This window comes from Vigna radiata, chromosome 6, assembly GCF_000741045.1.
Source record: "Vigna radiata var. radiata cultivar VC1973A chromosome 6, Vradiata_ver6, whole genome shotgun sequence".
NCBI lineage: Eukaryota > Viridiplantae > Streptophyta > Magnoliopsida > Fabales > Fabaceae > Vigna > Vigna radiata.
Genome location: NC_028356.1, coordinates 1,918,791 through 1,946,166, shown reverse-complemented (window position 1 = coordinate 1,946,166; position 27,376 = coordinate 1,918,791). Strand labels below are relative to the sequence as shown.

General features: G+C 33.3%; 2 protein-coding genes across 4 annotated transcripts; one reads left to right on the top strand and one right to left on the bottom strand.

Moving 5' to 3' along the window:
• Positions 1-41: 41 nt before the first annotated feature.
• Positions 42-2,996, bottom strand: LOC106765016 (purple acid phosphatase 18). Of its 2 annotated transcripts, XR_002668113.1 has the most exons (6): positions 2,766-2,996; positions 1,536-2,204; positions 1,178-1,366; positions 1,007-1,095; positions 509-851; positions 42-298 (listed from the first exon to the last, which is right to left on the bottom strand). XR_002668113.1 is itself a non-coding variant. In XM_014649498.2 (5 exons), the coding sequence occupies exons 1-5, from the start codon at positions 2,916-2,918 to the stop codon at positions 632-634; spliced, it is 1,320 nt and encodes a 439-aa protein (XP_014504984.1). In that variant the 5' UTR covers positions 2,919-2,996; the 3' UTR covers positions 300-631. The 2 variants fall into 2 exon arrangements, 1 of the variants encoding a protein (XP_014504984.1); XM_014649498.2 differs by lacking the exon at positions 42-298 and having other exon boundaries at positions 300-851.
• Positions 2,997-4,726: 1,730 nt separating this feature from the next.
• LOC106764728 (uncharacterized protein At3g06530) lies at positions 4,727-27,346 on the top strand. Of its 2 annotated transcripts, XM_014649082.2 has the most exons (39): positions 4,727-5,008; positions 5,209-5,422; positions 5,583-5,678; positions 5,792-5,909; positions 5,996-6,169; positions 7,387-7,557; positions 7,719-7,774; positions 7,879-7,968; positions 8,067-8,212; positions 9,347-9,429; positions 9,514-9,642; positions 9,731-9,802; positions 10,797-10,965; positions 11,850-11,989; positions 12,110-12,202; positions 12,719-12,899; positions 13,440-13,531; positions 13,648-13,800; positions 13,934-14,090; positions 15,024-15,157; positions 15,375-15,456; positions 15,544-15,724; positions 17,245-17,320; positions 17,505-17,669; positions 17,750-17,815; positions 17,896-18,000; positions 18,205-18,294; positions 19,596-19,792; positions 19,893-20,100; positions 20,212-20,391; positions 20,973-21,068; positions 21,174-21,241; positions 21,335-21,677; positions 22,556-22,771; positions 23,217-23,876; positions 23,963-24,366; positions 25,070-25,322; positions 26,013-26,183; positions 27,016-27,346. In XM_014649082.2, the coding sequence occupies exons 1-39, from the start codon at positions 4,849-4,851 to the stop codon at positions 27,244-27,246; spliced, it is 6,420 nt and encodes a 2,139-aa protein (XP_014504568.1). In that variant the 5' UTR covers positions 4,727-4,848; the 3' UTR covers positions 27,247-27,346. The 2 variants fall into 2 exon arrangements, with proteins under 2 accessions (XP_014504568.1, XP_022637564.1); XM_022781843.1 differs by lacking the exon at positions 12,719-12,899 and having other exon boundaries at positions 12,110-12,199; positions 13,487-13,531.
• Positions 27,347-27,376: the final 30 nt, after the last annotated feature.

Sequence of the window (27,376 nt, the reverse complement as noted above, 5' to 3'; positions counted from 1 at the left end):
AAAAAAGAGGGGAGGAAGGGAAAAGACTTTGCACGCCTCAATTCACCAGATACAGATATCTGTTATCAGAACTCGGTTTCTCTACAGATCTTTGTAAAACTTGCTACGATGGTTTAAATGTAATGAATTTCGAAATAATCCATAATGCGACTCTATTCTTAGATTGCTAATTTACATTCCATCATGTCCCATTTACTCTTCAGCACTTTGTTAATTTGACCTTCGGACATCCCAGTAATCATCATTGCTTTACTCTTTGCGAGGATCTAGAATCATATCAACAATCTGAATGCAGGTCCTGAATAGAAAATGCATACATTTTTCACTAACCAGTAAGCAACCAAATTTATTTTGCTGTACATACAGAAACCAATCCAATACAGACTAAACAAGCAACAGCATCAATTGCAGAGACAACTCGCCCTTTGCTGAATTTACTGACCAGTCCAAGTCCTTAGAATATCTAAATATATGTACCAGCAAAACGAGCGGCAATAAACTGAAATACCTGACTTTACCCATTCTACCGCTAGTGATCCATTGTAAACTGATGTATTGTTTCATCATCCATATTTTTACAGAACTTATGCTGATCCACACGGTTACGGAGTAACAGTTGCAGATACAACTTTTAGGGTATCATAAGTGTACTTCTGAGTTCACGTGTCTTCTGATCAACGCATCCCGAGCTGACCAAAGAGTTTATCCAGATATCATCAACTTTTACTGAATTGTCATCATCGTTCCTGTGCCAACTCCAGAGGGCATGAGTGGAGTTTACAAACTTCAGCTCACCGTGACCAAAACTGGCTTCACGGAATTCTGACCACTTTGGCTGTGGGTTTATATACCTGTCAATAAACAATCTTGTAAGGACACGTCTAGGAACAATGAAAGAAAAACAAATTTCAGGCTGCATGCATCTGATAAACCTCAATATAGCCTTTTTTCACATAAACAATTCAGAGAATAGATTCTGTGGAATGTTTCTGGATCTGAAACTTACTTCCGAGCTAAGCCTTCCCTGTTTCCTCCATCACCTATAGTTATATGGACGGCACCACAGGGATCCAATCTTCCATTATACACACGTTTCTGACAATCAGAGTATTAAAACCCAGTTTTCATCAAATGGGTGCTTACAAAGAAAAGAATATGCTAAACCATGAAGACATACCGAACGTTCGTAAGCGTGAACATGACCAGCAATAACTAAATCAACACTAGCGGCATAAAGCAACGGCTCAATAGCTGCCATCATATCATCCCCTGCACCTTGATGGGCCTTGTTACTATTATACCAAGGTATATGAAATGACACAAGCAACCAAGGTGTCCTTTCCCTATCAACCTTTGACAGATCTTCCTGGAGGGATGAATGAAAATTAAAGGGTGAACAAAAAGTGGTCCATAGTGTGATGTAAAAAAGACAAATATAAACAAACATGTTTCTGTAATTAACTTTTCATGATCAAGGCCTGCAACACTCTTACACAACTATAGTAATTCTTGATCAACGGGGAAAATCAACTGACCTTTAGCCATCTATATTGTTCAGAGTACACATCATAATCTTCATAGGAGCCAAGCATGATAACGTGGACACCAGCAACCTCAAAAGAATAATAGAGATTTGAAGTTGATCCACTTTCCTCAAATGGCATTTTCCATCTGGAATTATAGGACACAAACTTGTCCGTTAACAAGAGTATGTTCTCTTCTTCATGGTTACCCTCTGTCACCATCCATGGCCTTGTACTAGCAAGCGGCTCCACTAGTTCACCAAAACTGTCCCACAGATGCTGCATACAATCAGCATATGAAAGGTCTCCTGGAAGCAGGTAGACATCATATTGAGATTGGTCAATGTGAGCCAATGTTGATTTAGTCCAGCCAGTCTGACCAAGATCACCAGCCACAGCAAAAACAACTGGAAATTGGTTTGGAGGGGTTTTGAGCTGGAAATCAGGACCTTTTCCCCCACAACGGTAAAAGTACACAGTATTGTCTTCCAAAGGTCCAATTACAACATGGTGTATCGTTCCTGAGGTATATAACATATAGTTATAAGAGGTGACCTCTCCTTCAGCAATTGAGTCATATCTCCCAGGTAATGTTCCGTATTCTACATACGAGGGTGAATGTTTATCATCGGTTATCCAGGTAATTCTAATGTGTTTCTCTCCCGCCAAAGAAATGTGTACCTGGAACATACAATTGACATCGAAGAAACTGAAATTTAGTAGCCGCAATCATGCATCAAATGAGGTTGTTGACATGATTGCTTTACAAAGGAAGCATGGTTGACAGTTCACAGTATATTTGTCTCAGAACTGGGAAATGATTTATAGAAAAGCAAAACAAACCATTTAAGTTACAAAATAAGCAGATAAGCAATAATCATTATTTGTTTACGCACAGTCTCGCTTTTAAAAGGCTACCAGAACGATACAAACAAACTACACAATTACAATCTCCGTGTAACACAAATTTGAGCTCAATATGAAGCTAGAAACTGGTATTCGCCATTTAGAAGCAAAGATCCATCTACTTCCAATTATTAGATCCAATAAAACAAACAACTTTCAGTGTATCACGAAATAGAAAACAATCTTGAAAGTATAACCCAACAGAACCCGTAATCCAATCTAAAACAAAAGAAACCCGGTACTATAAGGATGATCAAATAGGAATAGTTAACACAACTGGAAAAAAAGGACAAACAAAAAGTCGTATTTTCTGAAATGAAAACGAGGTTGATTGACCTGTTGAGGATAAGAGGAGTGAGCCTTGGAAACTGAATACCGTGGGATGGTTAAGGTTTTACGAGGAAGAGGGCGAAGGTATTCAGATTCAACCGTGACGGTTGAGAAAAGAAGCGTTAGAATCAGAAGAAATTTGTGTTTTGGTTGTTCCATATCAGTGTCTGCCTGAGACAACAACGTACCTGCTACCACTTCAATCCTTCTTTCTACTCTCCATCGCAAAATCCAACATCCCATGACATCAGCAAAATTGTGCTTTCCTCATTTATTCTAAGTATAATCGAACATATTTTTTCTCCTACGTTTTCTATTCAAAATTAAATAAAATATTAATATGTTTGATTTTTAAAAGTTGAAAATGGTAAAACACCATCAGTTGGAAAATGTTAACTAAAAATAATATTTATTTACGTAATATGCAATACTGAACAAACAAAAATAGGTACCTTTATATGACAAATGTATAATTTGTCTTATCTGGAGCTCGGTTTTTAGTATACAAATACAAGATAGGCTGGATGATGAAGAGAGAAAAGAAAGAAAAATTAAGAAAATGAAAAAAATTATATAAATATCATCAACCCATTTTGAAATAAAGTTGTATTAGTTTCTACACTTTTTTTTTTATTGAAGTGTTTTATTTTATCGAAATTTGTAGTTGAAAATAATGATTAATAGATAATTAAAGAATACATATTGATACCATTTTGTAATTTTCTTTTTTATGAGTTATTTGTATATACTTTTTTTTTTCACTTTTTATAAATTTTTTGAAGATTAATGTGTTCATATGTGAAAAATGGATATTCCAACACTCATCCGATTAATATTTTAAAATGAAAAAATATAGAAAAAAATTAATACTTTAAATATAAATGATTTTTAATAATATATTAAATGATTAATTAATTAAAAATGATTAAAAAATAGACACTTAAGTTGTTTTTTTAATAATTTATTAAATGACTAATTAATTTACAATTATAAAAGGATAAAATTAAGAGTGAAAAAAATAATATCGAAATATATTTTAATTTTTTATGAAAAATCAATTAAAAAATAAAATAAACATATAAAAAGTAAAATAACTTCTATCACTATATATATATATATATATATATATATACATACATATATAATAATAATAATAATAATAATAATAATACCAAAACATTAAAAATCAGAATAAAATAAATATGAATAATAAAGTAAATTTTCTAATATCTTATTCTATTTATATAGTAATTTAGAAATTATGAAAGAATAAAATTAAAAATAGAAAAAATAATGTGAAAAAAATAATACTTTAAATACAAGTTATTATTGTAAATAGTTTATTAGATGATTAATTAATTAAAATTTGTAAAAAAAATTAAAAATAGTGTAAAAATATATTTTAATTTTTATGAAAAATAAATTTAAAATAAAAATAAGTTGATAAAAATGTAAAATAACTTTTATGCACATACTACATTAAAATAAAAAATATATATATATATATATATAAAAGAAAAATGAATAATATCAAATAACTAAAAAATCAACTTTTTAAACATTTATTAACAAAATAAAGATAGCTAATAAAATAAATTTTTAATATCTTATTTTCTTATATTATAATAAATAATAATAATAGATAACACAAACAAAATAAAATTGTAATTACAAAATTAAATATAATTAAAAAATATAGTTTTCATTTATAAATAGGTTCTTTAAATAGTTATTTTAGAATAAAATCAAATCCAATAAAAAGATATGCAGACATAAAAAAAAAGAGAAATACCATAATTAAATTATTTAAGATTATCAAATAAATATTTGAGCAAGTAACAGATTTAACTTCTTATTTTCATTTAAATATTGATTAAAAAAGGTGAAACGACGTCGCTTGGAAAGGAGCTTTGAATATTCGAAACACAAAAACCCTAAACCCTAAGCGTAGTTCAGAATGCCACAAATATTATACTTTCTTCCCTCGTGTTTTAATTTGGTTGCTCTGGAGAAAAGAACCAGAAGAATCATAAACAGAAGAACCAAAACAAAAACACTCTAAGCTTCGTTTTGGTGTTAAACCCTAACAATGGCGACCTCCTTAGCCTCGCAATTAGAAACTCTAAGGTCCTTCGCGAAAGCCGACTCCGAGCCTCTCAAGCGGCCATTCACCCGTCCTTCAATATTGTTCGATCCCAAAGAAGCCGCCGACATCGATATCGAAACTCTTTTCTCCCTCGCTCTTGAAGGTCAATCTTCTCAATTTACTTCTCATTTTACTCTTTCTCTTTTCAACTAAGCTGGTGCAACTGAGCACTTCACCTAATCCAATAAAGTTTTGCACTATGCTAGTCGTGACGAATGGAGCATATGGAGCGTGTTGATACTTTATATTCTGCTTTGGTATTGATTTTGTTTTGTGTTTGGTTATGTTTTTTTGCTATTTCAGGTTTAGAGGTTCTTATTGGCAAGGATGAGCGGTTCAGGAACTATAAGAACGATTTGTTTAGCCACAGGAGTAAGGAGTTGGATAGAGAGTTGCTGGGAATAGAACAGAATAATCAACTTAATGTCTCCATTGCTTCGTATTTAAGACTGCTTTCTGGATATTTTCTTCTTCGGCCTGCTCTTAAAACGCTCGAGTACTTGATACGTAGACACAAGTGAGTACTCTACTTGATTTTGATATTTTACGGTTGCTTCAACAGTGCTATGGATTGTCTTCTTCTTGGAGGTGTTATGCTGATAATCTCATTTTGCCCCACCTCCTTTACCTTTACTGTTTTGATTTTTTATTTTGACGTGGTCTGTTTTGAGTTTCAGGATTCATGTGTACAACATCGAGGATTTGATTTTGTGTTCTTTGCCGTACCACGACACACATCCATTTGTTCGAGTAGTACAGATACTTGATACAAGGTTAGAAAGATATGATTATGAGTTTTTGGTTTGCTTGTGATGTGAACTACTTGTCTGGCTTCTGATGTAAACTACTAGTTTGGCTTCTAATGTCTCACTTAATTTCTGTAAAGGAATACTAAATGGGGGTTTCTTGATGGTGTTAAAGCGTCTGGTGCACCGCCTCCTAGGATGGTCATAGTGCAACAGTGCATCCGTGATAAGGGCATATTAGATGCTCTATGCAACTACGTAAGTAATTTTCTTTTTTGTGTTTAGCTGTGAATTTGGAAGTGGTCTACTGGAATCTAATTAGATATCAAAGCATTTGGTTACAGGCATCTCCGTCTAAAAAGTCTCAACCTTCAAGGCTTTTTATTGGTTTTTGTACTGCTGTTTTTGTTGAGGTTTTGGGTACTGTTGTAACTGTAGACGATGATCTTGTAAAGAGGATACTTCCTTTTGTGGTATCTGGTCTTCAGCCTGGCATTAATGGGTTTTCAGATCACAAGGTTAGATTCAAAGGAAATTATCTCTGTGCATTATAATTTAGAACTGATTATATTTAGACATCACACTGCAATATATTTTGTGATTACTTTCTCATTAGTTAGCTGTTTATTTACTTGCCGATGGTAGACTTAATGAATTTGCTTTTCTGTTCCAAAATATCCTCTAAGGCAATATTACTCATCACTAATAAGAATGGTCATGTAGCGTTTATAATTTGGTACAAGTGGGGCTAAACCTCTTTGTTAACAAGTGTTATTCACTGTTTCTTTGTCTATTGTCTTAAAGTATTTCGTACATTCTTTATAATTGTTTCCATAAATGTAGAATATGCTTAGACAAGCTTATGTTACAATCTATATGATATGTTCAAGCAATTGATATCATAGCATTATTTCATATCTGATCCTTTACTTATCAAAACCCCTGTACTCTAGAATAGTGACGTCATACTATTAAACAACACTATAGTGGTTGACCCTGCCTAGTCAGATGAAGCTTGGTTGTTTTATTTTGAGTTTTAGTACCTTTTCTTTATCGGATAGGTAGTTTTCTTATATTATTTTATTTGGTGAAAAAATTATATGGCTTTAATCTGATAAGTCATGATTTTTCCTTTTTCATGGTCAGTCTGTGATGAAGATTGAATACTAAATAGTTAAACATATTTTTTATTTTTTTCATTGGAAGCAGAAATAGAATTAATTCAGATATAGAAAGGCCTTCTAATCTCAATCGATATTATAATTGCAATGGAAACTCCATTAAAATTAATTTGCACTGAGCGGCAAAGAGAGACCACGATGATCTGTTTCTAGACCAGAAATGTTGAGGGAACTGTGTTATCACAATCGTAAACTGTGATTATATTATATGTATGCTTGACCTCATTTTGAGGACTTATTTTATCTATTGAAAGGTGAGGTTTTAGGTGTAGAGGGAGGTAAAGTAGAAAATAGAGACTTTGGATGATCCTATACTGGTCATAATTATAATGATTTGCAATGCCATTGTATATTCTTAAATAAGAAACTCTAACTCTAACTATTTTTTACTTTAATCATTGAGCAGTCTTAAGATATTATGAGAATATTGGCAAACTAATACTAAAACATGATTTAAGATATAGTAAATTATTTGACATATTCTAACAATTTTTGTGCTACGTTTCTTGGTACCTTGTGAAACATTTGTCTTTTCAAATTTTCCTCATATGCAGGCTGGTTCTTTGATGATCATTGGTTTGCTTGGGAACAAAGCTGCATTAGCTCCCAAGCTTTTGAATAGTCTGATACGTTCAGTTGCTGAGGTTGCTCGTGGCGAGGCTATACAGATGACAGATATCTATTGGTTTCGATTGTCCCTTATTACCTTAATAAATCTTGTTCAGGTACTAGTGTAATCCTTGATGTTTGCTTATAGTTTAAACGGAGACATTGATCAATTTTTGGGTGGTAAATAGTATTTATATAATTTCCTTTCACAATGCGATATCTATTTCTGAATCTTGCTATATTTTCATTTTAACTTGTTATGTTGGAATTTTCTTAGTCTCAAAATGTTGAAATACTACCAACGAAGGCCTTGGAGGTTTTAAATAAAATAAGGTAGTCAAATTGAACTGCTCAACTTTTACATAATCACTGTCCTTGAACTGTTCCCTTTTCTTTCTTTATATTTATACCATAGTTAATCCCTTTTAATTATGTAGGGACCTGGCAGGGGTTTTATTAGAATTATCTAAGGAGTTCAATATTGAAAAGTTTCTTCGTGTGCTTTTGGACTCCCTGATTGACTGCAGGTGAGCATTGTATGATTGTCTTTCTGTGCATATATGCTTCAAGTCATATTTTATAGAGGCTTGTGTCTTGTGTTGATTATAACAACTACGGATTGCAGTTCTGATGAATACTGTCAGCAGACTTTGCTATCCTTGATAGAAATTATCCCCATAAACAGTTTTGTTGATCACGTGGTCACGACAATTCTTTCAACTTGTGTGAAATTATCACAAAAAGTTGGTGACTCAACTCCTTCCATGTCAGGTACATCTGATTTTGAATTTAAAGAGCTCATTACTTAGTTCTGTACCCCAAATTATATATCTTGTTGTAATTCATAAGCTTGAGCTTAATAATAATTCATATTGAGAGTGAACCAATGAACCTTTAGAAGCTTCTGTAAACAACTTTTTTTGTACCTGTTTGTATTTTCTTCTGAATTCTGAAAGCAATGATCATGCAGGCCTTTTTATGTTATGCGTAACTTTTCTTTAACTGTTAAGTTTGAACTTTTTGTTTGTATTAGCTTATTTTTGAGGCAAAGAAGCTTTATTTGTTAGCTTATTGGGAAATTATTTTCCCGAATCAGAACTTTCTGTGCAATATATATATATATATATGATGTTAAAATTGTTCTACTTAGCACTGGTTTGTTTTCTGTATCAGTATTACGTAAGAAAAGGCGTGTATTGTCTATATAAATAATAAGAACTGGCATTTGAAACACCAGAGCAAAGCATAGCATTATATAGAATGCTGATATTACTTCACTCATACTGCATGGAAAGCTCCTGTTAATAGGAAGCCAAACTCTTGGATCACACTGTTGAAAATGATGCCATTATCAAGGAACTTTAGTCCATTCTTTAATAGTTTAACCCTGTATGAAACTTGGGAAAGAAAATTAGAATTTGACTTTGAAGTCTAATGCCTTCAACAGGTGAAGTTTTATTTGTTTAGAAACTACACACTCATCTTTTTAATACTTTCACCTTTGAATAGCATGTATGGATTTATAAGGAAGTCCAAAGACTGTGAAAAAAGATGCATGGTAACTCAAGGAATTGCATATACTACTGTTCAATACATTAATGCTCCAACAATCCATGTTGAGTGTGGTTAGGCATCATTAATCAGTTGATTGACTGTCTAATGAACTGGGTGTCACCTAATTGTGTATCATAGTATGAACTTGTTAAATAACACACATTAAATCATTAAAATGTGTGCTTTTTATGTTTTCAGTAGTTAGAGTATATTTTTATTTATTTTTATTGCCTTTTCTAATTACTTAGCTCTCTACTGGCTTTATGTTTTTAATAGAAATCTACAACTAGTCTGTTAATATTGGCTGCTTAGGTTATTTCTCATAATGTTGGTTTGTCAATTGTTGGTTAGCTGGCTGGGCAAAGAAGATTCTGATTATTTTCAATACAAAGTACCCTTCGGAACTACGTGGTGCAGTTCATCATTTCCTTCAGGCATGCTGATGAATTTTCTGCTTTTTTGTTCTCATGCGTTGTCAGATAGTTTATAATGTGTTCAACTTTGAATATGTTTAACAGGAAAATAAAGCACGTTCCAAGAAAGATGATTCGTTGTATAAGGTTTTGTGTAAGTTGTTAGATGGAAATTTGGATTCTGCACTTGATATCTCACACTCAAAAGTTTGGTTTGGCCTGTATCATCCGAAGGTACTACTATAGCTCTCCTATTGAATATCTGGTTTATATAAATCTATAAGTGTATCATGTACAATAATGATAAATTTTGATGTTATAGGCTGATGTTCGTCGTGCTACACTGCTTGATTTAGATTATTCTGTTATTCCAGAAACCAATGATGGTTCAAAGGTATATCTGCTCTTCTAGTTTTCCCATCCTTCCAAAAACCTTATGTTTCCATTAATTTGTATTTTTCATTTGACAATGTTTGAAGAACATTAAATTCTGTTTCTCATTTGTTTGTATATATTTTGTAAAGCATTTTTGGTGCCAATATTTTTGTAAAGAACATTAAATTCTGTTTCCACCTTTGTTTGGTATAAGTTACACCCACTCTCTCACCATTTAATAACATTGTACTGCATAACTTTATCTCGAAAGCTGTTTTAGGTTAATCCAAACTTTTGGACAAATCAATTATATACTTCAAAATTAATTTAATGTATACTCTGAAAATATAAACCATTTAATTTTCTTCTTATTGTCCATATTTTACAAAATATAAACCATTTAATTTTCTTCTTATCATACATATTTTACATAGATAAATTTTGGTAATATGTTATTATAAATCAATTGTTGGTTCAACAAAAAATTAATTTTTTAATGATGCAAGATCGGGTGTAAGTTAGAATGCTGTAAATTGATTCCTCCTCGTGTACAGTACTTGTAATTTCTGGTGCTGGTGGCATATTACTTTTCTTATATTTTATTCGTAGGACATGGTTGAGCTAACAAATGTTGCTGTCAAATACCAGTTTTAAATACTTGCTGTATTTAGAAATTCTGATATATTGTATTACCCTGCAATGTCTGACTACAAATGGAAAATGCTAGTAAGGAGTGTGCTGCAGGTACCAGTCCAAAGGTCTGGTTGTGGTAGCATTGAGTAGTCTATTAATTAGTTTTTGGTCTGCCATAATCAATTATATCAATAAGCTATGCATCAACTGATTATCATCATGGTTTATGCTATTTATGAATGAAACTATGAATTGATATCATTTTCTTGGGGAAATATTTATAATATGGTCAGAGATTTTGTTAGGACGAGTTGATGCTGTCTTTGCGTATTCAAAGTCTTTGACTTTTGACTAACCCCAACATACATCTTGGTTATCAGAATCTTATAAACGTTCAAGAGGCCATATTAAGACTGCTAGATGACACAGAACTAACAGTTGTTCAAGCAGCTTTACGTGTTGATGGCTTGCCAAATGTAATAGATTCTTCTAAGCTTCTTGATGCACTACTGAATGTGCTAAGAAGATGCATGGACAAACTGCTTTCAGGTAATTGGTGGTATATTATAAATAATTAGGTAGAAGTTCATCCTATACGTTTATGTTGTGTTGTGGCACTACAATGAAATGCAGCGTGCATTGACTTATTGATGTATTGGGAAAAGGATTTTGTTCTTTGAATGCATTCTTGATGGACTTTTATGTATGAATGTTAGTGGTGGGAGTTATGCGTAGAGAAATAAATGTGATCTTATAAATGTCTAAGTCTCCTTGGTGTTTTTTGAACGTGTCTATTGGGATTGATTTGTTCATCGATCTCATTCTTGTCCATTTCTTTGTTGAAGGGTGTCTGGTTGTCCATTTTTATGTTTATTTGTATCAAAATGTGCTTTTCCTTTATGATGACTGGATAGTTATAGCTGTTGGGTCATATGCTTATTTTTGGAGTTTTTCACCATATGATGATTCGACCTGTCAATGCTCATCTTAGATTGTACAGTCAATTATTAAGAAAAGTTTAATTGGATAATGTCTGTATTAAAGTTTAAATTAGAAGAACGGAAGAATAGTGATGGGATTGTTGGTTCTAGTTCACCAAAACATGTTCTGCGGAATGTGTAAATTGTTGCTGTTCTACTGCCACTCGAGTATATATTGTCTTCAAAAAATTACAGCTTTTTGTTTCCTGTTTTGGTCTAATAAACTTATTCCAGTTCTGTTATGTCCATGGATATGGATGAATTTGGGTTCACAGAGATGTTTGTTTTGGTAGTCTTTAAACAAATGGTCTTTTGCTTGTTTCCATATTAGAGATTCATTCAAGGATGATGCATCTAGCCATAGAGTGGCTGGTGGAATTAAATAATGGGAATAAAACAATTACTTTGTGCTCTTTCTCCACTGCATTTTTTAACCACCGCAATTTCTTGTAGGTTCTGCTGATAGCGATAGTCTAAATGGTGAAGTTGCTGTCACTTGTTTAAAGAAGGCTATCTCTTACTTCGGTGATCATACCAGTTACTTGAAAAACATCGCTGCTATGATTTTTCCATTACTCATTTTTCTAATCCAGGTAGTGGCTAAGTTCAGATGTAGTTTGTATTTTGGATAAAAAAATTTATTATATTTTGATCTTGTTTCTTCTAACTAAATTGTTTTTATATTTCCCTTGCTCTTATTTTGCTTTGCGCAGACACAGAGCTTGAATGTAAAAGCTGTGGGACTTGTCAACAAAATAAACTGGCCACTTTATAAGAATATTTTCATGGCTTCATCTGGAGAAGAAGTAAGTATCTGCCTTTTGAACTAGTTTGCTCTAAATTTATATTTAATGTATAACTTACAGTGAGAAGAAATTTAAATCTATTTTGTCAAAAAAACCCAAGTTTGTCAAACGCAAGATTCTCTAGGATTGGCGAAAGTGTCCAGAATATGAACATGATATGTTACTAGTATTGAAGAACACTAAATATTGTGAAATGCTTGAGCAGAAAGGTTCCTTATTTTTATTTATACTGGTACAGTAGTTGAAGGGAGTAATTAAAATTTACAAGATCCCTTGATGGGAGGAAAGAAAAATAAATCAGATTTGAATCTGATATAAATGAAATAATTGTATAAATACAGAAAGTGTTGGGCACATTCCGATATCTAAATCGAATACCACACTAGTACATGTATAGCAGGGTTTTATCAAAGTCATTAGTTATTCATCAGTAAGCACAGCTACTCCTAAATATGTTTGTCAAAAGAATTTGGCAATCACCTTTCACTTTACTGACTCTTGGAACTAAAATTGCAGGCATTGATACCTGGAAGTTTATCTTCAATTAACTTGAAGATTGTCAATAAAATGGCTGAAAATTTCTTGGTCCATCCTGAAGACCATGTTAATTGGTTTGTGGAATGCTGCAGTGATTTGGAGTTGTCAAAGACACTCTTCTTTTTTGTTCTCTTGCAGTCTCTTTGTATAAAACCAAAAGGTTTGCTTTTTCCTTCTCTTTTTGAATTGCATATTTTCAGAAATAGTCAATGTTGAAATATGGAAGTAAATATTGCACATTTGGTGTACAGTAAAAATAGATTGATTGGATAATGAATATATATTTGTTTGTAAGAAATCCATAAAGTTAAGGGATTGGGATGAAGAGTTTATTTGGTAGATTTGCTCCAGATTTAGAGTCTCTATGCCTGGAGATTTGTTTGCTTTATTTTAGGAGATTTGTTTCCTTTTATTAGGATTTCATTTTGCCTTCACATACCAATGTATTGGTACTTTTTGAGATCAAGAAAAGTAATTCCATAACTATTGCTTACCATCTGTCTATGCATGTTCTCACAGTTCATAACTACATAAATATATTATTTTTTTGAATGATTGAAAACAATAACGTTTTGACACATGTCAGAAATAAATGTTTTGAGCTATATCTTAGCTTTCCTTAGTTGTAGTTTGTTTCTTTCTGTTAATTAATGTTAGTCATAAACTTGTAATTAATTGACTTTTTTTCTTGTGTTCAAAGATGAAGACATTTATGCACTATTTGAATGTCTATTTCCTTTTCTAAAGGCTGAGTGGGAAACTTCAGTAGCTGCTGATGTCGTATTGGATGAGGTACGTAGGATTTACTTGCATGCTGTTTTTCTGAGTTCATTATTTGTCTCGTTTTTCTGTGCTGAGAAGCTAATTTTTACTTGTTACTGTTTCAATTGTTGGGAATTGTTTTGCAGTTCAATTCTGAAATGCTAGAGTGGGAGTGCAAGGATTTCTTAAAAGATATTTTGTATGCCAATCTAAGGCCTATAAACGTGAAGGTTATGATTTGCATATTTTGGAGGCTGTTAGAACTACTACTATCTGTAGCACCTTCTGACATTCTGCTGGTTAGGAATTCCTTTGTCATTTTTGTAATCCTGTAATCAATGTCTTATGAACTTGCTATCCTTCTCAGAATTTGTTACTAGACTCCTTTTTTTCCATCACTGATTGGATGAATGAACCTTTTACAAAATGCAGCGTGATGGTGATGAGTGGGTCAGCAAGATAAGGAATCTGTTTGTTTTTTTTGCCTCCTCAAAATTGAAGCATGCATTCCGTAAACACCTCCATCACTTAGCAGTGCAGTGCAGAATATCGCCTTCTTGTCTCTTGTCTAAGTTTTTCACAGAGGAAGGTTGCTATATACTTGATCTTTTTTATTTTGATTCTCATGTTTTTTTGTTGGACACTGTTTTTGATACTTCTGTTGTGGATATGCTGGATTGTATTTTTTGCCCAACGGGGTGGTCTATTAATATTTATTAACATTGCAAACATATCCAATGCCAAATCATTTTACGAGAGAACAATTTAAGATGCATTGATTCTTGTATTTGAAGTATGTATGATGTTTAGAAAAACTAATATCAGAGACACCCTCTTCTCAAAGTTTATTTTTATTTTTTCGAAGTGAGAATAGAATCGTTTACTTGAAGAATAAATTTATGAGAAAGGTACTTGAGAGCAAGGGTGTCAAACTCTCAAGTTAACATTAAACTCTTTCGAGTTTGTGATCCTAGATTGAGAAAACGAGTTAACTCACTATTAAACTCTTTTCTGAGTAAACCTGGGTAAATTCACGTGGACTCTTGGGTAAATTCTAAATCCTTAAGCACTTCTATGGAAAGCCCCTTTTATCCTTTCATCTACTTCTTTAGTACTTTTGTGCAAAAGATTTCTGTTGGAGAAGAGGAATTTTATTCTTTGGGACCATTAGGTTGAAGTTGCTATTGAAAGTCAGTCCAGAGCCTTCTACACTGTCATTTTTTATGAGTATTTATTCTAATTTTTTATTCAAAACTGAGATATTTGTGGAGTCAATGAGGCTTATCTCACACCAAAAAAGCTTTTAAATATCTTTGTTTGTCTGATTCTAATCACAGCATTAATATATGTTTAATTAATGCATATATGCCCAACCAAAGTTATTGTTTTTCCATCTATGCAAGTGCAGTTGTGTTGTTATATTTCCAAACTGTGTAGGTATTCTATAGCTAACATTTTATGGTTCAGAAGTCATATAAGTTCCAATTGGCTTGATTTTTGGGTTGAATATTCCATTTTGCAGGTGTTTCTGCTGCAGTCCAGGTTGAAAGTCTTCAATGCTATGCATTTCTGTGTAGCCTGGAACCAGATAGATGGAAACTTGGACTTTTAGCTGAATTCCCGTCTGTTCTTGTTCCTTTAGCGAGTGATACTCATGTACGATTCTGTTAGCTATATTCTCTAAACTTGCTATTTTTCCCCTCTTTTCTGTATATTGCCCATTTGTAATTGTTGGCAAATTGTCTTGTCAACGTATCTCAAGTTATTTTTATTCATGGTTTTGCTGTTTTTTCTTTTTCTTTTTTTTTTTAAATTTTTGTGGGAGTGTTGTTGGATGCTGATAATTTCTTTGCATCTTTCTAATTTCTTCCAGAATATAAGGGTTGCTGCCATGGACTGTATTGATTCATTGTATACATTGTGGTGTCATTTTGAGCACGCTGGCAAGAAAAATGGTAATGTTAGAATAATTTGATGTAGTCCGCAATGCTTTATTAATTTCACCTTAGTACTTTGTAAGTATCTAATACTGATAAGAACAGGGAACAATGCCTCATGGTTTCATTTCGTGGGTGAGCTTCTCTCCCTGATGAGTCAGCTGAAAACATTCATATTGTCCGACAAGAAATTTCTTCCTTCCCTATTTGCATCCACTTTGAGCTCATCCTTTACAAACAACTTGGAGCATCAAAACATTTTGGTACCTCAAAATGTTGAAAAAAGGTATTTTTTATGTTATTATAGAAATTCTTATCATTCTTATTTCAATAGCTGCACTTCATTTCTGTAGAACTGTTTTTTATATTCATTGCTTTAGCTGCTGCTTTGTGAAATATCTTTCCACATAGTATACTTTATCTTCTTAAATATGGAGAACATTTGGATAAAGTCCCCTTGTAAGCCTTTTCGTTTCTAAAATCTAAATGATGATGTTTGACATATGACTAGTGGTGATCATGGATTGGATTCTTGAAGATCCATTCCAACTTTGCGTTCCTTTGGCCCAATCCAACCTTTCCCGACTTAGGCCTAATTGACTTTTCTCTACCTAGACTCGGCCCAACTTGGACCCAATACGACTCAGCTTGATTTTGACTCAAACTTAAATTTACTCAACCCAACCTAGGGCTTGTCCAGCATGGCCCGCACTAGGCCCCAACCGACACAGTTTGACCTTGGTCTCACCCAACTTAGCTTGACATGCACCAAGCTTGACCAAACTCCATCTGAGTCTTGCCTAACTTGGGTTTGAAGGTCCAACTCGATATGGCATGGGCTCAACCTGTTTTGACTTAAACTCAAGGCTTGTTGACTTGGCTTGACTTGGCCTTGACCTTGTAGGCTTATCTCTATTCAGACTGTTGTGGGCCAACTTTGCCCAAGTGAGTGTCCCACATTTACTAGAAATAAGAAAGTTGAGCAACATATAAAAAAGACCATAAATCCATTGTTTTAAAGTTATGGATAGGAGGTGGTATTAGGTTTTTAATATACGAGTTTGGTCATAACTCATTGGTACCAAATCTCCTCTGTTTATCCCCTTGAAAGACTCAATGAGTTTAGACCAACCAGCTAAACATGGTTCTAATCGAACTAATTTTTGGGCCTTTCAAAAAAACGATTTGAAGAAAAGGACTCTAGAATAAAAAGGTAAGCCAGCAAGTATTGGTAAAATGACAATATAAACTATAATCTCATCAATGTCCCCAAGTGGTCCTTCTTTGCAACTGTGACCGCTTGGATTTGTATGTGATTTGGTCACCTTAACTATTTTGTGAATTAATCTTAGCATTATATTGGAGGATGAAGAAGGATAGAAGGTGCAAATTGCTCCACCTCACAGATGTTCAGTCACATAGATTTAACATTGTTTGATTTGATTTTCAATAATGTTTTTCTTTTTTGTTTATTTGTTTACAATCTGTTTATTGTTTCAGATTATGTGGCTTATCTTTGTTGTGGAGTTTAAGCTGCTGTTTTGTTTTGTTGAGATGGAGGGAGGATAGAATAGGTTTAGCCATTTAGGAATATTCAGTTTTGCTTGGTTCTGATACTTATTGTCATTGTTTGATGCAAATTTCTGTGAGTCATCATGTAGCTTTCTCCATCTTAGACCTTTTTGATTTTGCTTGTTTGTAGTTTCTATTTTTACTTTTTGTGAACAATGTTCCTTGGAAAAATGTTCATTTGTACTAATTTTTGAGATCCTTTATTCCATATTGTTTTCAAACACATCTCTTCAGGTTTGATCAGCCTACGAAAATAAGAATTATTGGCTTCATTTTGGGTTCCACGCTGAAACTCTCTAACTATGGAAAGGTTTGATGTCTTCACTCTCTTCTATTATGCTATTTATCTTATAGCTATAGATATTAGATATATTAGATATAGTGATATATATGAAGGTTTCATATGTTTATTTCAGATTAACAGTGTTACATGTGGGTTTTTATGCAATCCTGAGACTGTGAGGAAGTAACTTACTAGTTGATGTCCCTTGCAGCTAATGATTTTATCCTTGTTCAAAGGAATTGGGAATGCCCTTATGCATGTTCCAGAAGTTGGCTCTTTGTTGTTCACTTTTCTTATGCAATACTATGAAAAACTCAGTCTGTCGTGTCCAAAATTGTCAGACAATGAAATTAAGATAACGTGCCTTTTGCTGGAGGTATGTGTTTTGTGTTTAGTTTTAACTGGTGGAACCTTTATTCCGAGATTAGGTGTGAATTTGTTCCACTTTGTTTGTAGAGCTGTGTTATGTCATGTCCCTCTGGAGGAAATGATCTACAAGATCTTTTAGTGAAAGCATTGCGGGTGAGATACTTTTTGTATATTTTTCTCATAATGCGTATTGTTATTTTGAATTTATTGACTTCATTCTCTTGATATTTCAGTTTGGGAGCCTGAATTCGGATGACCCTGCCTGTGTAAAGCCTTGTATCGCTGTTTTGAACAAACTCAACAGTAAATTCTATGTGGAGTTGAAGAATGAAGTGAAGGTTTTATTGGCAGCATATTTATTTATACAGTTTGTTATTGTCATTCTTGATTATTGATGAGTTGATCTAATGATTGCTGCCTTTTCTTGGCTTTATGCGATAAAATGTGTGATAATTTGCCCTTTTTGTATAAATGAAAAAAAAAATACCAAGGTAGCCCGTACTGAGTCCTAACTTCTACTTTTTTGTTCTTATGCCTTACAGGAGCATTTGTTTTGTGAGCTTGTGTTTCTGTGGCGTAATGGTAATGGTGATGTACAACGTGCAACTAAAGAGGCATTAACGCGTATAGATGTTAGTTTCTTGCTCATAATCAAATGTTATTAACCATGTGTTGTCTTGGTTAGTTCCTTTTTTAATGTATCTTTCTGGAGTGTAAGGTTTTTTAGTGGTTATTTGCAAAGAACTTAATTATTTGGTATTATTCTATCTGGAACTTCCCTTTGGAAAGGGTGTTTATTAATTATTTTATTTTTTTGGGACTGGGGTAGTGCTATTGAAGCCCACTAGATTTTGCTTCCTGATAGGCAGTAAAAATATAAAACATTTTGTAAACCAAATGCCCCTTTACTTGTCAGGTGAAGACACATTCCACAGTGAATTTTCTGTTTAAATTGTTTTTAAATTACTGATGGTTAACAAATGGTATGAAGATTTAAATAAAAATTGAAAACACTTAGTGAGTACCCGGACTGAAACTGTGAGAAGTTCCACATTGACTAAAGATAAAGTGATTTCATAGGATATAAATGAGTGCAACACTTACTTTTCAAACCGGTTTTATGGGATTGAGTCAGACTTAAAGTCTACTTAACATGGTATCAGAGTTGTGAATTAGATCCTATTCTAGCGAAATTTGTTGTCTGTGGAGTCTATTGTTCTACTCAGTATTGAGTCGTTATCAGACCACTCATTAATGTCTGGTCCACACACGAGAAGTATATGTCTCGGCGTGAGAAGGATGTGTTAGAAGTTCCCATCGACTAAAGATAAGGTGATTTCATAGTATATAAGTGAGTATAAATTTCACTTTATAAGTCAGTTTTGTGGGGTTGAGTTAAACTTAAAGTCTTATTCCTAACAGAAACCTTAACAATCAATATATCTTCTATTCATTAGCCTTGGTCTTTCTGGAAACACATTTGGTTTACATGTTTGAGAACCCCTGTGTCCTTTATGCATATGATTGAGTTCATACAAATGTTTTTATGACATTCTATTTAAAACTTGAGTAATGACATCATTAATATTGTTAATTAATTGTAGCTTTGTTAAATGAATAAATAAATAGCATCTTTCGGAAATTATTAAACAGTTAATATGGTTGTGACCTGAGGCAAAATTTCAATACGTAAATTCCATTCCTGTCAACGGCCATGGCCTTTTGAAGCAGCTAGTTGTTTTTCACTTTAAATGTTATTTGTTTATTTTTGCATCATGCTTCTTTTCAATGTCCTACCTCATCTAGTTGGAATAAATTTTGTTGTTGCCCTGTTACTTTTTAATGTAGTGGGAGGGTTCTTCCAATTTAGTATTCCACAATTGGACGAAAAGAAATGAAATTGAGAATAATTGGGGATATGTTGGAATTGCAGATTAGTTTCTCAACTGTTGGCTACATGCTTGATCTCATACTTGCACTGAAGAGTTTTATAGTTAGTTCTTCAAATGAAAAGGCGGTGAAGAAACAAAAATTGGTTGGACACCAAGAAGCTGAAGATCCTTCTAATAACATATGGATCCTTAGTTCCCTTCTTGATGTTTTGCTATTGAAGAAAGACATAACAAATAGGTGTTTGCATAATTCTGAATCCGAACGTTAAATTATGTGTACTGTCGAGATTGGTGATTGATGCATTTAATTGTCCTAATTTCCAATTTGATTATTGCAGGCATTTACTTTTAGGATCCTTATTTAAGCTTCTTAGCAAGGTATTCTCAGAGGAATGCGTGAATAAGTCCTTTATACCTGTGCAAAGGTTAAGCCAAAAATCAAGTCCTTCTGAAGCCAACAATAGCACAATATATCATATTCAACAGACTCTATTGATAATCCTGGAGGATATAATTATTTCGCTTAAAAGCATTGCCTCACTGAATGTATGCATCCTAATTGTGAAGCTTGGAAATTTATTATGTTAGATAACTTAGTTTAACTACCTTTCGCTATTTTGGTTATATCCTTATATAATGTTTTACCGTTGTTGACAGGAAAATATTAAAAGTGAAATTAACATTAAGCTACTGATAGAGTGTGCCCAGAACTCTGAAGTTATCACCCGCAACCATATATTTTCTGTTCTTTCTGCTATTACTAGAGTTTATCCAGAAGAAATTTTTGAGTATATGCACGATATTCTTGTAGTTATTGGAGAAGCAGCCGTCACACAGGTTTGTTAATATAGAGTTTTTCTGTTGAGCTTAGGCATTCTTTGAGTAGAATAGGTTATTATATCCTTTTCTACCATGTTGGGATGGTTGTCATTTCGGTAGAATGACTTATTATATCTTTCTCTTTTTGTTTGTCCATACTTGTTTCAAATTCACCCATTGACTATCTTAATTACATGGTTTGTTGGACAACTTTGCCTAATGTCAACTGGTTTTATAGTACTAAATCCTATAGGCATTTCTGTTATTCCTGAGTTTTCTTCATGCATCACTGGTTAACAATCATTTGTTGAGTAGGGTAGAGAATCTTACAATCTCTGCCTCAATTATTGGGATGTGCTTTATATTGGAGAACCTCGGCCACTTGTTTTAAGGCTTTATTTCTTAAAAACTGCTTGTTAGTTACAATTTTAGGATTTTATTAAAAACTAGTAGAATGCTTCTTTTTAGCTCTTGCAACTTGTCTTTAGTACCGTGTTTAAAGAGAAAAAATCTTCATAATTCAATTTAGTAAGGATTATTAATGATTAATTCTGTGTACGAATTGTGGTGTCACCATTTCTCTTTTTATATGCCTGTAGATTGATGACCATTCAAGGATTGTTTTTGAGGATCTTATATCTGCAATTGTTCCTTGTTGGCTTTCTAAGACAGATGATGTGGAGAAACTACTGAAGGTTGGTTTTCGTGGAAATGGTTTTTGGATGTCATGTCTCTTCTGTTGCTTCATGTAAAGAATCTTTTCAGATCAAACTTTTAATATGTACTTTTTCTCCTTACAGATTTTCATGGAAATATTTCCTGAAATTGTTGAACACAGAAGGCTGTCATTTGTGCTATATTTATTAAGGTATTCTTCTATTTCTACATTATGATCCTGCTATTGTTGACACTTTAGCTATTGGTTTGGGGTTTGCATCTCATAATTATGGCTGTTTTGCAGAACTTTGGGTGAGGGGAAAAGCTTAGCGTCATTGCTTATCCTACTTTTCCGTTCGCTAATTTCAAAGAAAGCCAGTTGTTTTCTTAATGCTGAGACAGCAGATGATTTAACATTTTATACTAAGGAGTGGGAATATAGATTTGCAGTGCAAATTTGTGAACAGTTTACGAGTAAGATATGGCTTCCTTCTTTAGTCATGCTGCTTGAACAGAGGGTAAATAGAGATGTTGACCAGACACAGCTCCTGGAGTTGTTTATTGTGATGCAATTTTCTTTGCAAAAGTTGCAAGATCCAGAATTTGTGTTTAAGTTGGAATCAAGAGAGGATGCCGCTGTCATTCAGGTTAAATCCAAATCAGATGCATGGCAAAGTTTTAATGTTACCTGTGTCATGTTTTTCATAAATAACTTATAAATTTTCCTGTCCTGTGCCCTATTGACAGATAACAGTGTGTTTTTTGAGACCTTATTTAAAAATTTTTGGCAAATTATGTGGACACTCTTGAACTAAGGCTGAATTCCACAGACCTCTGTAGTTGATATAATGATTCAATGTTGTCTAATCGTCTTTAACTGATAAGAATGTTTTGGAGAGCAGCCAAAGCTAGCCATTGTGTTTCGAGAGCAAGACCTTATAAACCCCACAACAGACTTCCCATGTGGGGCTAAATTCTTGTATACTGCAATTAGAAGCCCACACTGCAGCCAGCCACCGCACCCACGTCGGTTGGCTGTGGTGGAAATATATGAAACCAAATTGATTGAAGAACCTTTTGACTGCACCACTAAAGCTAGCCATTGTACTTAGAGAGTTCAAGCCAAACTTTACCCCAGAATCCTATACTTGCTGCAATTGGATCCTAATATTGACATAAATTATATTTGTTTGATATTTCATTGTAGGTTCGTATTCAGCTGTTAACTTTATTTTTTGTGTGATGGTAATGACATTAGTGTTGTATACTTATATTTTTGCTAATGTTCTAATCTTTGAATGAGCCCACAAACACTTGTTTTGTAGATATATTGATAATAAAAATATAAACTGAAGTATTCAAGAACAAATACGGATCATATATTTTTTTTTTTCTAGGTTGCGGTATTTGGTTTTAGTGAGATGGCAATGACAGTAGTGTTTTATGTTTTTTTTTGTGTGTAAATGTTCTAATTATGAATAAATTCATGATTAAAATAAATGTTATGGCTTCTTGAATGTTGCAGAGGGCATTGGGCGAGCTTATGGAGCAGGTTGTTTTACTTTTGCAACTTGTAGATGCAAGAAAAAAGCAACTGAACATCCCTGTAATTGTGAGGAACGAGTTGAAGGAAACTATGCGTGCTGTTATAAGGATTCTAGCAGGAGTCATGATTCCTTATGTGTACATTAACAGCATAACTAAATTGCTCCACAATGCAGATAAAAATGTCGGGAAGAAGGTATGATTTTTAATATAGTTACAATATAGAAAATTTTAATAGGATTTTGTATTATTTTGACTCAAGGGTAGACCATAATTTGTTGTCTCTATCTACTTTGTAATATTCTGTTAGGTAGAGTGATTTTCATGATGCTCCTTTAATTTGATGGATAGACACCGTGGTCATTGAATTTTTTTTATATTATTGTGTATTATTCATTATCTACTGTAAATTATTTAATTAGCTGTTCTTGACCACTTATCTTGGTGTGAAGTTTTAATAGAAAGTGTATTTCTATTTCAAAAACATAAATGACAATCAATATATTTTTAATATAGAGCATTTAATAAAGTGCGTTTTATGCCTGCACACCATGAGAACGCAAATACAAACCCATAATCTTTAGTTTTGTGAATTCAGGGCATTGAGATACTTTTTGATATTTTATATTCTTGGACTGCAGGCTCTTGGGCTGTTATGTGAAGCTGCAAGAAGTCATAAAAATGTGAGCTTAAGGCTTAAAGACAATAAGGGTTCTAGGTCAACTCCAACTTCTCTTTTGCTTCATATGAACGAAACTTCCCCAGAATCACTTAAAAAATTATGTGTTGAAATTATTCGAGTACTTGATGACTCATCAGATACCTCCTTGAAAGTGGCAGCAGTTTCTGCTTTAGAAGTTGTAGCTGAAATATTCCCTTCGAATAATTCCATTTTTAGTCTGTGCCTTCAATCTGTTACAAGATATATTGCATCTCATAACTTGGCTGTGACTTCTAGCTGCCTCAGAGCAACTGCTGCCCTGATAAATGTTCTAGGTCCAAAGGCACTGGCAGAACTTCCCAAGATTATGGACGGTGTGATGAAGTCATCTTCTCGAGTATTGTCTAATTTGAATATGAAACCCAAAAGCAGTGATGTTTTATCAGCCTCAATGGAATCCTATTTTTATCTTCTCATCACTTTGGAGGCAGTTGTGGACAAGCTTGGTGGATTTTTAAATCCGTACCTTGTAAATATCATGGAGATTCTGGTGCTTTATCCTGAACATATTTCAGGAATGCATGCAAAGGTGGAATCTAGAGCTCATGGAGTAAGAAAGCTTCTTGCTGAAAGAATTCCTGTAAGGCTTTATATAATGTAGTATTGTGTAACTGGTATGAATGAAAATTGTTGTGTTTTATTTACCAATTCTTTACTTTTTTACAGGTTCGACTTGCTCTGCCACCTTTGTTAAAATTATACCCGGCTGCCATTAAGGCTGGGGATAAAAGCTTAACTATTGTCTTTGATATGTTGGGAATCATAATAGGTACAATGGACAGATCGTCCATTGTGGCATTTCATGGGAAGGTATTTGAACTTTGTTTGGTTGCTCTTGATCTGCGCCGGCAAAGTCCTCCTTCAATTGAAAACATTGATTTAGTTGAGAAAGGTGTGCTTAATACATTGACTGTTCTGACTCTAAAACTTACGGAGAGCATGTTCAAGCCCCTTCTCATAAAGAGTATAGAGTGGGTAGAATCTGAAGTGGATGGAACTTCATGTACAGGAAGCATTGATAGGGCCATATCTTTCTATGGCATGGTAAATAAGCTTACAGAGAACCATCGGTAAGTTGACATTCGTATGTTCTATTTTTGGTTACCTAGTAATTGTTCTTCTCAGAAATGTTCCTTAAAATAAGCATGGTTGAATATTTAGGCCTATGTGATTATTTTATTATCAGAAGAGTTTAGCTTTTTGTCCCTAATAAATTAGGAATTATAATGTATATAGGAAAACAGTGTATTGAACTACCGTAAATATGTCAACCACCTATGACAGTAGATAAATTTATTTATATAAGTTTGCTTACGATATTAAATTGAGAATTAGTTTCAATGTGATTCCTTAATTATTACCCCCTCTTATCCTTAGTACATGACATTTTTAACATAATCGCACAGACCAATGAAAACAATTAATTTAGTTGATTTTTTAAAAAAAGTATTACTAATGTACCACATTAACGTTCATTGTAGAGGACTTCTATAATTTTCGTTTCATTATTCATTAACACAACAAAATAACTCATAATATTTTTTGGGGCTTAATAAAGCAAACATATTGAAACCTGTAGAGAATTATAGATTGTCTTGTAGAAAGAACTAAAAATTTCTTTAAAATTGTGGATTGTAATAAGCTGAAGGGAGTATAATGTGTATACACCCGTAGACATTAGTTTATATTCAGTTATTATAATGTTACCTTAATTTTTTTCCCTTAAATAATGATCAAAGACAGCCATTTAAGGTGTTATATCCTTACTTGTAGGTCATTGTTTGTTCCTTACTTCAAACACTTGCTTGGTGGATGTGTTCATCATCTTAGTGATGATGGAGATGTGAAAGTGTCTACTGGGAATCAGAAGAAAAGGGCCAAGATTTTGGATGATGGCATTATAAAAGAAACAGGCAGCGTCTCCATCAAGGTTTGGCATCTCAGGGCACTAGTCTTGTCATCTTTACACAAGTGTTTCCTGTATGACACCGGGACCTTGAAGTTTCTGGACTCCTCAAATTTCCAGGCAAGTGAATCTGTTACATATAAAGAACTCACTTCATGTCTATCCAATACCAAAGTCTTGGATACTTAATTATGTATTTGTTAAGTATCAAGCCTTTTAAAGTTATAAAAATTTAATTTAATATTTGTTACAAATGAGACATAGAAGCACTGTCTCTTTATGAACCAAAACGGAATCTATTCACTGTGGATGGTTCCAAAATTGGATTGAGTTTTACACTATTAATATTTGTAGATTATATGATGTGATTTATTATGACAATTATTAATACTTTTTATTTTTAATATGTTTGCAGAAGTGAAATTATACAGTTATTATATTTTTTGACTTTTTGTACATATCTAGATATATATCTTATACATATTGTATCTTGTATAAAATATAAATAATATTTGACATGTATCTAACACAACAGTTGCAATACGATTTTGATTAGTTATGAGAAAGTTCAGTGAAGACTTTGTTTCTTCCATCTAGTTGATTTGATTAGCTCACCCCACTTAATATTTTTTTAAATATTTGTACTAGGAATTTTTCCATTTCACTTAAAAATACTTTGCATATTTTCTTCATTCTCTTTTCTCTCATTCCTTTAAGGAATAAAATATTCTTTTAACCTTTTAGCTTCCTTCAGTACTGTTTTTTCTAATTCTATTTCCTCACTGACTGTAATATCATACTTGGCCACAGATGTTGTTGAGACCTATTGTTTCACAACTTGTAATAGATCCACCGACTTTATTGGATGACAGCATGAATATACCGAGTGTGAAGGACGTTGATGACCTAGTGGTTTCCTGCATCGGTCAAATGGCAGTGACTGCTGGATCTGACCTTTTGTGGAAGCCTTTGAACCATGAGGTAAGTTTTTTATTTCTATTCCTTTCTAGTCGTTAATTTTTGTGCATGTAATTTGACACTGACATTCTATTAATATGTTGGATTTCATTGAGTGAAACACATGAGGTGTTAATGGGAAACACTGTTTTGAATATGGCCATAGTAAAAATGTAAATTACAGATATGGCCCGCAAAACCTTTGAACTTGACAAATCCGCTCCCCTACCTGTTAACATAAGTAGCTATGGTGCAGTAGCAAGCTAATAAGTGGATTTGGGCTAATATCACTAGCCATTCAAACTAGGAAAACGAGAGCAACGTGTCACAGGACTCGAACCACCCTAACTGCTTTCAATCCTGTGCTTCCATCACCTATCTTTTAACAGAAGAAAACAAGGGAAATTAATTGAATCTCTCTCATAAGTGCAAAAGGCAAAACAAGTCTTTGAGAAGTCAAATGAGGCAACTTCCATAAAAGTTTACTTTAGTTTATTAGAAAAGTTTAATTCATTTTGTTTGAGCTTACAAATTTTAATTGTAAATAGACGACAGAGTTATGCCATTTTGGTCAAACTTAAGTAACTATGCTATTGACCCACAGGTTGATAATCTAAAATGGTGTCAACCTTCTCGTGTTCTCTGGCATCCTCATTACATAATACATAGGTTTTTTCTTGTGTGGATGCCTCATTAGTTCTTTATTCTAATTTTGGGTATTGAGTAACATCTAGAGCTAGAGTGCTGCTATATGTTTGTACCCTACTCATACCAGTATTGAATTTCATTTGCCACCCATAGCTGTTGTTTAAGAAACTGAACATCTTTCTGCCTTCTTCTTCCGGTTCTTTTACAGGTTTTAATGCAGACACGGAGTGATAAGATGCGAGCTAAAATGTTGGGCCTAAGAATTGTTAAGTATTTTGTGGAGAACTTGAAAGAGGAATACCTAGTTTTATTGGCCGAAACGATCCCCTTCCTTGGTGAACTACTTGAAGACGTGGAGATTTCAGTTAAATCTCTTGCGCAGGATATTCTCCAGGAAATGGAGTCTCTGAGTGGTGAAAGCCTTCGGCAATACCTATGATGTAGTTTCCAAGGGTGTTATGATATCTGTAATCAACTGATCAATCCGATCCATAGCCCCTGTAAATTTTGTTTATTTAAGCAAAGTTAGCATTAATTTATTCTGATAAAGGTAAAAGTTCTATTTTTAA